Here is a 12,075-nt window from a genome sequence, read left to right on the forward strand (position 1 = left end):
GTGATAGGCACCTTACATGGAAATGGTGGTATTGGTCACCAGCAGTCTTACCTGTGAATAGGATGTGTGTTTCAGCTCCTTTCACTTAAAGCACACACAGCTCCTCAAGTTCATCTTGTAAATAAATTGTGAGGCTGATGAGGTCTAGAAATGTGCTGGCTTTTTCTTGGAATGTTTTCATAGCCTATTTCTAGGCTTCTGGAATTTATCAGTAGAAGGGTGGTGTTCAGTGGGTAGGGTGAGTGTGATTTTGTCCCCCTGGGGGACGTCTGCAGACAATTTTGTCATCACTACTGGAGAAAAGATGGGCCAATAGCATGTAGTAGGTGGAAGCCAGGGATGCTACTTATTATCTTACAATGCACAGGACAGACACCCAACAAAGACTGTCCAGCCCAGGGAATTCCGGGTGGTCCAGTGGTTAGGACTCCATGATTTCACTGTGAGGGCCTGAGTTCAATCCCTGGTTGGGGAACTAAGATCCCACAAGCCACATGGTGGGGCAAACAAAATAATAATAAATTTTTAAAAATTCTTTTAATTTTAAAAATTAAAAAAAAAGATTGTCCAAGGAATAAATACGCAGACGTAGAGAATGGACTTGAGGACACGGGGAGGAGGAAGGGTAAGCTGGGACAAAGTGAGAGAGTGGCATGGACATATATACACTACCAAATGTAAAATAGATAGCTAGTGGGAAGCAGCCACATAGCACAGGGAGATCAGCTCGGTGCTTTGTGACCACCTAGAGGGGTGGGATAGGGAGGGTGGGAGGGAGATGTAAGAGGGAAGAGATATGGGGATATATGCATATGTATAGCTGATTCACTTTGTTATACAGCAGAAATTAACACACCGTTATAAAGCAATTATACTCCAATAAAGATGTTTTAAAAAATAAGATAAAATAAAGTAAAATAAAATAATAAAAAAAAAAGATTGTCCAGCTCAAAATGTCCACAGTGCTGGGGCAGAGACCCCTGATGTAGAAGACTGGCGTCCAGCTGTCCATTCCACATAAGCCATGACCTGCCAAGGGTGACATTGCATGTGGCAGGGACTCCCTGAGCAGCACCAATCTCCTTATAGAGTCTCAGCGTCTGGGGAGTGGGGAGAAGTGGGTCATTTAGGGACCATGTGTAAGTCTACCGGAGAAGAGAGTAAATGGCGCTGGGGTTCTTCTTCCTCCTTATCCCAGCATTTCCCTGCTGGTCACATCAGTTTATGATGTAGGCAAGGAGACTTTGAAAGGAGAAGTCATCTCAGAAGATAGATATACTTGAAAGCTGACAGGTGTGTGCGGAGGGAAGGACTCTCCTAGTCACTTAACCTTGAAAAGGGCCTGAGTCGGGGGCAGGGTGGTAGCTTTCCTGTGTCTATGAAACATAGTCCTTCTAGGATACCAGCTTTCTGAATCATTTACCCTCCATGCCAGTAACTTGAGGTTTTTCCTTAGCCAAAGCTTGGGTTCTGGGCTGGCTGAACTGATTTAGCATGCTTTTGTGGAGAGGAGCGCAGACATAAAGAGATTCCGAGCGTAACACACTCAACACAAATATGTGGGTTTAGGGAAGCAAACAATATACCTGCTTCCCCTGGTGAGACAGATGCTGTCTGTGATCATGCATAGCTACAGTCTCTAACGACACCAGTGACCAAAGCTTTTCGCTCACTGGCTTCTGGGATGATGTGGATTTACACCACCATCTGAAACACTCATTTTAAATGACCTTTCAATGAGAAGTGTTTTGGAGAGCATGAGAATAGAATAGGAAGATGCTACAGTTTCTAGGTAAATGCTAAACAGTGCTTGATCCAGTTGCCATGCCCAATCCCCCTACGATAATATTAACTAGATAACACTTCCAGCTTAAATGGGCCAAGCTTTTGCTGTTTTGTGCGGACTGCAGGTTCCTTGAGGGCCCTTAGTCTGCCTTTCTCTTCGTGCTTGCACCTCCCCTTGGTCCTGTGTGCACTTTACATTTTGATGCATTCATTTGGAGGCTTTATTTGAAGCCTTTCTCAGATACCCTTAGGGCACCTTTTGGCTCCTAGGAGTTGATTTTTGCCCCTTAAGAGGCCTCTCCAAGCGATCAGTGGCATGCATAGACTTTCTTTTTGCTTTTGGAACAGTGGTGGTTTTTATCTACAAGATTATTCTCCCACTTGGGGCAGTCTGCCCCGCAGCAAACAGATGTTCACATCCAGATCTCCCCTGTAGATGAATAAAATCCTCCCAGAGGCTACTGCTGGCTGGAGGAAATTATTTTGTGCATCTATAAAGCATAACTGAGCCCTAAGCAACCACCTTTGATGTATATTTTGTGATTGGGGAAGGAAAATTTTTTTAAAAATATCTTCATCTGCCAAACTCTTACAGATGAGAATTTTTGTTGACTGAAGCCTTTATCCACTGTGAGCTTTGACCTCTCCCATTAAGCAAAGGGTTAGATTGAGGTTTTTATTTTTTCATTATATGGCTCTTCAATTTTATTCTCTATGCTGTTTGGGCATAATACTTTCTCAGCAAAATGGGTGTGATAACTGTCTTCCAAATCCCCATCTTGTTTGGTTTGCTGAGACAGTTTTCATCCAAGCATAAAATACTTTGTTCAAAGAGTCACCGTTCAAAAGGTGGAAGTTTAAGTCTGTGGGCATGCTAAAAATGAAATGAGAATACTTATTTTTTGGAGGACATTAGTTTTGCCTCACTACCTCGGAACCCCATCTTTCATAAGATCTAAGATCAGTGTACTTTAGGGTACCAACATTTTTCGTAATTGCCTAATGCATTAACATCCTTCAATACCAAGTATTAACTTTGACTGTGAGATCACTAAACCATATAATGATTTTGAACACGGAATAATAACTTGACTTTTGAGGACCACTGAAGCTAAGAGCAAACTTTTGAGACAATGACATACCCTTAAACACAAATTTAATCCTGGAATCTAATAAAATGTTTCTTGAGCCATATTTATGGAAATCTATAACTTAGTTTCTATATTCAATTATGATACCAATTTAGGCATAAAGACACAAACCACAAAGCACAGTGAGTGGGCAATCAGATTTTAACTATTCAGCTACAAAATGGTCATAAGCCTAATATTTAATTTTCCCCATGTCAGAAGAGGAAAAGTCTAGGAATGTTACCTTCTGTAAAAGAAAAAACAAAATTTTCCTCCCTACAGAGAAGGATTTATACCTGAAATCTTTGGAGAACAATGAGAACCAGAAGATTTTTCTTTTTTTTTTTTTTTTTCTCTTGCAAATCCAGAGCACACTACTGATTACTGACTATTCATTGCTGAAGGCAGTACTCTGTATTCAGTAAATTAAGCTTTTATTTCAGAGTCCAACAAAATAATTGACCTCAAAAAGAAGATAAATGAATAGGCTATCCTGAGCTCGTGATGAAAATCTATTTTCCATTCTCATTATATTAGTATTTTTCAATTCGGTGATTTTTCCATTCTTTCATAGTTTCTTTCACAATTATAACACCTTTCACTCTGCTCCTATATGAACAAGGCCAAGCTATTTTCATCCTTGGTTTCAAGACTGAAAGGTTTTACTATGCTATTTTTATATTTTGTTATTAATATTAATAATTTAATATAGTTTCCATTTTAGGATAATATAAGTTACAAGTAAATTTCTGGAAAACTTCTGAAATGTTTCTTATTTCATAAAATCATAAATAACATAGACCTATAGCATATATAAATATTTTGATTACATAGACATATAGTATATATAAGTATTTTGATTAATTAATCCTTTGACAGTTTTGAACATGTTTGCCCTAAGTGATTTTCCTTAATGAATCCTCAAAGATTAGGGAGGTTTAAAACTATTTAGCCTGATTTTTACATTTGGGAAAAATTAAAATAAGAACTATTTGGTGCCTTGAACAAGATTACACAGGGGTGATAAGCCATGACTTTCAGATAATCCCTCGGTTTTTGCTACCACTGTAGCAACATAATTTCTGTATTTAAGGGAAAAAAATGTATTCTTTTGTAGTAAGAGGATAAACGTTGAACAGAGTCCTTTTTAAGATTTAGTGTATTGGTTTTATTTGAAAACAAATACAAAATAATCACCATTATAGACACCATTTTATCAAGACAGTGATTCAATGCTGTATTATTTGGAATTGAAGTAGCTAAAGCAAGTGCTTCTTCAGGCACCTTCTGATAAAGACGAAATTAGGTGTAGCTTCCATAGAATTCATAGAGAGAGTCATTGCTTTTTCTCTTCTGCATCTCAGGAAAAGAATCACGCAAGCCCCCAGGAAAAAAAGAAGAGGTTTTTATTTGATTCCTACTGGGATTCCTTGAGGTATCCAGGACTTGCTTTTTCCCCCGCTTTAACTGAGAGGGGCCATAGCTTCTGGGAATAAGAGGGAACTGTAGGAGGTAAAGCAGAATTACTCAGTTGTTGGTAACTTGGATTTGCAGACTCAGAAGAATGATCTTTCCATAGCCTTTTTCCCAGCCCCAGTCACATTCTCTGAATGGGATAAAACTTGAGCCTGCTCTACCCAGGCTCATTTGTGCAAATGGGTAAGTATCATACACATATGCACTGTGTCTTGAGGGAGACTAATATAAGGACCTACCAGTACCCAGGGATGTTGTTTTTGCCATCCTATTTTTGCCTACTACTACTCCCAGAAACACTCAAGTGCTACTGCAGGATGGAAGAGGTCATTTGTTGGTAGACTCTTTTTCATTTAGAACCTCTTAACCAGAAAGCCCAAATGCCTATATTTTATTCAAGTGCTATAAAATGATAGTGATAGCATATGATGATAATGCCTGGTACTTCATAACTTTCTCATGCATTATGGCAGCCTAAATTATGTTTATGATAGCCTTGGCATTAAGTGCATTTAATTGCATTATGAATCTCTAAACACTGATAATTGATTGCTATATATAGCAACTACAGAGTCCAAATATTACATTAATTTGAATATCCCATTTATGAACTTTTCCAAATAAAAGCAATTTAATTGAATTTGGTGGTAGAACAGATTTGTAAATAGACTGGAGCAAATGTTTTTATCACTTATGCATTTATTATTATATTAATGACAATACTTAGCCACATATTCTGATTTGAGTTAATATGAAACCATAGGATTTTCTAAAGTTAACAATAAATGGAAATATAATTGAACCTTTTTGGAGGAGTATTAAATGGTAAATTCCTAATGTTAATGGATTTTCTTTCAGAAAGAATCCCATGATCTGTTTTCTTTGACTCAGAGAAGATCATAGATGTAGGTCAAATCTCATTTAAAATATTATCAGTTCATTGATACCTTAATCACAGGATATATTTTTTTCTGTGAAAATAACCATTAGAAGCAGTTGTTTTTAAGGTAAGTAGATGTCTTGGACTTCCTAGATCTTGCTAATTTATGACTGCTTTCTTGTTTTATCTGCAGAATTTTTCCGAGAGCTTCTGGAAAATGCAGAGAAGTCACTAAATGATATGTTTGTACGGACCTATGGCATGCTGTACATGCAGAATTCGGAAGTGTTCCAGGACCTCTTCACAGAGCTAAAAAGATACTACACCGGGGGCAATGTGAATCTGGAGGAGATGCTCAATGACTTCTGGGCTCGGCTCCTGGAACGAATGTTTCAGCTGATCAACCCACAGTATCACTTCAGCGAGGACTACCTGGAGTGCGTGAGCAAATACACAGACCAGCTGAAGCCATTTGGAGATGTTCCCCGGAAGCTGAAAATTCAGGTCACTCGCGCCTTCATTGCTGCTCGGACATTTGTCCAGGGGCTGACTGTGGGCAGAGAAGTTGCAAATCGAGTTTCCAAGGTAATTGAAAATCTACTGTCTTTCTATTTGGCCTTTCTCATTTATTTTTGTTTGTTTGTTTGTTTTTAAAACCAACGTTTAAAAAAGAAATTCAAGGTAAAAGTTCTCACTTACAGTGGTTCTTGCTCTTAGAGATATCAGCTAAATGTTAAAGCTTAATTCTTTGTGTGAGAGAAGCCAGGATTTCAAGCCATTGCATGTGGTTTGAAACATAATGTCAATATTTATCAGCAATTCAGCAGAGAAGCTTTTATCAGAAAATGCGCAAAAACAGGTGTCTTGTAACCATGACCACCTGGCATTTCTGATCAGTTTTAAGGATGATAAATACTCATGAAATGGTCCATTCGGAGGTTATAATCCTCTAGGAAGTCCCAAGGAGACAGTCTTATGGCGCTGGCAAGTGGAGACAAGTTGTTGCTCCAAACACCAGCACCTGGCATTTCTTCTTCTTCATCACCCTTGTCAAAGTGGCCGAATTCCTTACCAGTAAAAGAAGAGCTGACACCTGTAGAACTGGATTAGGGAGGACTAATGAATACGAAGTGTAGAATCTGGCAGAGAATTCTTTTTGTTATCCATTATCTTTGCAATTCAATGCCGTGTATTGCGTTGGGCTTATGAGAAAGATAAATCACTAACACACGTCTGTGCCTTTCCTTGAGGATGTCTCTAAACCTTTACTGCAAGGGTTTTTTTTTTTTTTTTCCACTGCTGTTTTTAAAACATTGAGTGTTTCCTGTGTAGAGGATATATGCCTTCGTTTAAATTCTTCCTTGACATTCAACTTCTCTTATGAGATGAGCTTGCCCATTTATGAGAGCAGTCCAACAAATAAACTGAAAGATGGTTACTTTAAGAGGTAAAGTTAAAACAATAGATAAGAGAAGTCTGGTATTATGTCACCCCAAGAAGGTCATGTTTGTACAAAGATTATTGCTAAATATTACTTTCTTACTGCAGGGTTGTGGCAAAGAGCCACATATTTTTTATAACTATTAGTACCATCCTAGCATGTTTCTTTTTTCCCCACTTTAATCTCCTCAATATTTACATCTTGATATCAAGATGTATATACCCTTAAAAATGTTTCTCTATGGCTCTGTTTGTAAAATTCGTAGCAATCCATTTTTTTAATTATCAATTCTTAAAACGTTTACTTGAGCATATGGAAAGATTATTTAGAAGAACGCTCTGATGAGGATAAACACAAGAGATTTAATAATATAAAGGGCCTATAACTTTGATGTTAAAAACATTTTTTTTTATTGAAAATCAACAACATTCTAGATACCAAAGGAAATAGAACCCCAAAAGTGGATTAATAAGGGGTTGGCCAGGTGGAGTAATAAGAGGAAATATGATTATCTGGGAAAGTCTGTAAAATATAGATAGATATAAGAAATAAATATATATTCCATATATTCTTGAGAGATAGATTTTGTTTTAAAAAAAAGTTTAGTCACAGTGACTTCAAATTGAAGTCTTTGCTTTTATTGAAGAATGAGAAATGTGAGGTAAGAAATTCAAGGCATGGATTAATATATGCAATATTCCTGACTGTTTATTTAGAGTCTGCCTGAGTGTGAATAATGATTAGATACATATATTTTGGTCTGGGGAGGTCTCAGTGAGGTAAGAGAATATTTTCTATCAAAGCATCTAAAAAGCCAGAGGAGAGGTTGCTGCTGACTGCCTGACTGTCTCTCCTGTTTCTCAGAGGATGGCATTAACAGCAGCCTGGAAATGGCACCTCCCCTTTGTCATTCCCTGACTGTCTTATTCTGAGGTCTTTGTGTGCCAAAATCTAATGTGTCCACCTTCATGGTAAAGGTTGATATCATGGACCAACCATCAGTAGAGTATGACCTTTAGTTGTTTTCCAGATGTGAGGAGAGATATACTCAGCAGCCCTGAGATCTTTCTTCCCTTGATTTCTTCATGACCAACATTCATTTGCAGAACAGCTGCTGTGGGTTTGCAATGTAGTTTGTGGTCATGTAACTATGAATGTTTACTGTCCTATGCAGATATTAGCTTTTCTGACCTGAGTTTCATTAGCCCTAATCTACTCAAATCATAAATCCCATGCTGACATCTGGTCACTGCCTTCTAGTGGGTAGATGGATGGATGGATGGTTGGATGGATGGTTGGATGGATGGATGGAGAGAGAAAGAGAGAGATGGATGTGGATATATAGCCTTGGTTTAAAAGAAGCTAAGCAATTTTTTCTCAAATAATTTATGGCTCAGGGATTTAAGTATTTTATCAGTGAACTTTCTCACCTAATGATTACCAGATGGTCTGTAGCTGACTAAATCAGATACAGACCTGCTAGTACCATTTGGGTGCTTATGATGATGACTTACAGCACCCAAACCGTTCTCTGTGATAAGAATAAAATATTACAAGACTAACTATATTAAGAGGAGAAGCAAGAATTGTGTTTGACGTTTAGCCCTTCATATATCAGAAGTTTCCCTGTTGTCTGTTAACTGAGTGAGTTAGAGTTTGTGAAATGATTGCAGAAGAGTTAAGGAATTCAAGGCAAAATTCCCAAATAGCGATCCACAAACTACCTTATCTCCTGCACCTTGGCTTGGGGGGTATTTTTTTCCTTCAGTTTCTCTCTTCTGTTACAGTGGCTTCTTAAATTTAGGAAGGCATCATTAATAGCTTCTAATTAACTGTTTTGATGGGAAAATTTAGCTCGTTGGCAAAACACAGCAGTTTGACACAGATGTTTTGACACAGCGTTTGGGGAATTTCCTTACCAGAAAAATGGAGGACTCATTTGTCAACGTCAACATAACTATTTTTAAAACTTACCCTTGCCATCTCAGTTACGAACATTGTCTTTTTCCAGGCTTTGGATGGAGCAAGTTAATTTTAAATAACTATTTGAAAATACCAGTGCTATTGAATACATGCATATCTTAAAACTGCAACTCTACCCCTGGACATACTGTTTCACATGTGTACAAATATATGTGTAGGATTCATAGCAGCCTTTTTACAATAACATAAAAAGTAGAAATATCACAAATGTCCCATCTGCATAAATGGTGATCTCTTCACACCATGAAATCCTATGGAGCGTTGAAACTAAGTGAACTCTAGCCACAGGTATGGATGAATCAATTGCAGACATCTCATTTTGAGATAAAATAAATAAATAAAATCACCAAAGAATATATACCATTTATATAAAGTTTAAACATGTAAAACTAAGCAATACATCATTTAGGAATTAAAATACAATATATGTGGTAAAACTCTGAAGAAAACTTTAAAATGATAAACACAAACATCAGATGGTAATTACCTCTAAGGATTAGGTTTTTGGAGGTATTGTAAAGGAGGGATGCTCAGAGGTTTCCACAGTTATCAATAACGTACTGTTTCTTAAGCTCTGTGCTGTGTGTGTGTGCGCAGGTTTAAGATTTTTTTTAATGAAAGAGATTAAAATGGGAGAGACTTCACCATTGTTCATCTATGATTCTTTCCATCTCTGTAGATATGATCAAGTCCCTGAGCTAGCCTCAGTGGTTTATCAGACTTACTGCTGTTTGTGGATTTGACCATTCACTTTCCATGTTCCATCCTGTGCTAAATGATACCAAGTAGGCATGGGAGACAAAGCTCTAAAATGAACATAAAAGCACATTTTGATTATATAGTGGTCTTGAGAGAAAGGATCCGGGCTATTTTCTTTAGCATGGTCCCTTTTTTTTTTTTTTTTTTTTTTTTTTTTTTTTTTTTTCTTTTTGCGGTATGCGGGCCTCTCACTGTTGTGGCCTCTCCCGTTGCGGAGCACAGGCTCCGGATGCGCAGGCCCAGCGGCCATGGCTCACGGGCCCAGCCGCTCCGCGGCATATGGGATCCTCCCAGATCGGGGCACGAACCCGTATCCCCTGCATCGGCAGGCGGAGCATGGTCCCTTTTTTAAAGCACCGCCTTTATCCCCCTATATACACCCATTCGTGAATGGGAACTTGGGTGCCAGCAGTCCCTCTGAGGCTTGCCTAGCACTGTGAAGAACAGAAAGAAGGCTGAGTAGAGGTAGTAACAGTTGTCTGCTTAGACTGAGCTTCCCTGTTTCATCATGAAGGCAAGTGACTTTAGTGTCTTCACTGGTCCATCTTGATTCCATTTAAACAAAGAAGACATGACTTTCATATCTTTTTGCTTTAATAAAAGTGACTTCTATGAGGAAAATCTGTAAATTGTGTCAGTAGCAACCACTTCAACTATGAAAATCATTTCATGGATTCATTGCAGACAAATTAGGTAGGTAATGGAATTGGAATCCGTAGGACTTGGACTATTGCCAAATACTGTCATTTATCTCTATCTATGTATCTATCTATCTGTCTATCTAACTATTTTCTGTCTATTTTCTTATCTAAATTATTTCTGCCTTGTGGGTCGTGACTTTGAAAAGAATGTCTGGCTTTAGTAAGACCAGAATATTTTTATCAACAGTCACCTGCCTATGTCTGCTACCCATAATAGTATCTTTGCATGGAGAGCCTCTTAACTGGTCCATCCAGCTGAGTAAACAGTCTTGCATTAACAATGTGTGCCTAGAAAGCAATAAGCAGAGAGCCAATTTTCAATAAATGTAGTTGATAGATTATGAGGCTGAAGAAATTTATCATCAAATTTGATGAAATTAAGCCTATGAAATACATCCACTCAGAACACTCTCTGATCAAAATGGAAAACCATTCTGAAGAATTTGCCATGGATATAGTTTACAAGGGAAATGGTATTCTATTTAGCTGTTTGCTTCTGAGATAGAATTTAAGATACAAAGTAAGACCACCTGTTGTACCCATCACCTGAACGATTTGTTTTGCTCCTTCTGTGGTGATCTTTTTTTTTTGTGTGTGTGTGTGGTGATCTTTTGATTGGGGTTAATTTTTTTAAGAGTCATCCAGAAATGAGAAAGACCATGAAGAGGCCTTAGGTGAATGAAAGCTTTTTTTATTTCTTTTGTGGTCAGTGTATTCTCTTCTGTCATTGATGATTATCCAGTGTAGGTTAGTTCGCTAACATACAATGTTAGGAAGAATAGGTAAACCTTTTGAAATTATCAATAATACTTCTATGTTTACAGCTTTTAAGTCAGCATAAATAATATATGCTTGCTGTTTTATGATGATGATGTGGGCATTATATTATATTTAGAAAGCACTTTGCTGTTATTCAATAAATAATATCATGATAAAAAATAGTAACAACATAACATTTGTACAAGAGGCCAAAACAACAAAAATAGCTTAGTAATATAATTCATTGGAAACGTATGAATTTGGTCCAGGTGCTGTGATAAGCACTGGAAATCACAAGAGTGTGAGGAAGTCCAGGTTTCAGAGGAAGAAAAGAGTGTCTACCCTGAAGAGTAGCATACGGTGTTCTAAAGAGGACTCCAGGGAACTAAGAGATGAGGTCCCATTTTGATGAAAACAGTTTGGTTACTTTGATTAAAACAATGAATGAAATCTTTCTTACTAATTTTAAGTTCTCTTGCAGAATGCCTAGCTTTGGTGTTTAATTTTGGAAAATGGTTAAGAGAGTGAAAATTGAGGAGAATGAAGCCATTTATTTCCAGTGCATTAAAAGCTATTTGTGTATCTTTTCTTTTTTGTCTTTTTGTAGCTTGTGTCTGTTTCTAATAACCTATGCCTGTTAGGCTATTTTATTTAAAATTATACTATCTTTTGGAATTCCATTAAAATGAGTACATTTCTCCCCATTGAATCTAGGTTTGAAGTTTTATTCATAATGAAAGGAGAACGTAAGGGGTATGTCAATGTAACATAGCTGGCACAAGTTTGGGAACCACAGTTATGAACATACCTAACAGGTGTAATCTTTCTCTCCTCTACAGTCCAAGATGGGTGGTTAGAATAGCTCAACAGTCATTTGATCCAAATGTGGATTCTTGTAAAAGTGGAGCCATTGTGGCAATTTAGCTCATGCCTCATCAATAAGCATTAGTTCCGTGTGTTTTATACATCAAGGACTGTTGATAAGTTCTTAATATACAAAGACTAAGCAAATTAAAGTACTTTCAAGTACTAATTGGGAGAGAGACAGAAACAAATAATGTCAGTATCTAATGTGAGCATTCTGCAATAGATGTTTTGGGAACAGAGGGGAGAGGCACCTACTTAACCTTGGAGTGCAGGGAAACTTTCAGGGATGTAGAT

General features: G+C 37.5%; 1 protein-coding gene across 1 annotated transcript in view; it reads left to right on the forward strand.

Annotated features, from left to right (window-relative positions):
* The window catches only part of GPC6 (glypican 6), a 1,092,604-nt gene that overhangs the window by 541,030 nt on the left and 539,499 nt on the right, over positions 1–12,075 (forward strand). Inside the window, exon 3 of the mRNA XM_081214889.1 lies at positions 5,465–5,856. Coding sequence (XP_081071015.1) covers positions 5,465–5,856 — 392 coding nt within the window. The remainder of the gene's footprint in view (positions 1–5,464; positions 5,857–12,075) is intronic.

The sequence above is a fragment of the Mesoplodon bidens genome (assembly GCF_964165515.1).
Source record: "Mesoplodon bidens genome assembly, chromosome: 17".
Classification (NCBI taxonomy): domain Eukaryota; kingdom Metazoa; phylum Chordata; class Mammalia; order Artiodactyla; family Ziphiidae; genus Mesoplodon; species Mesoplodon bidens.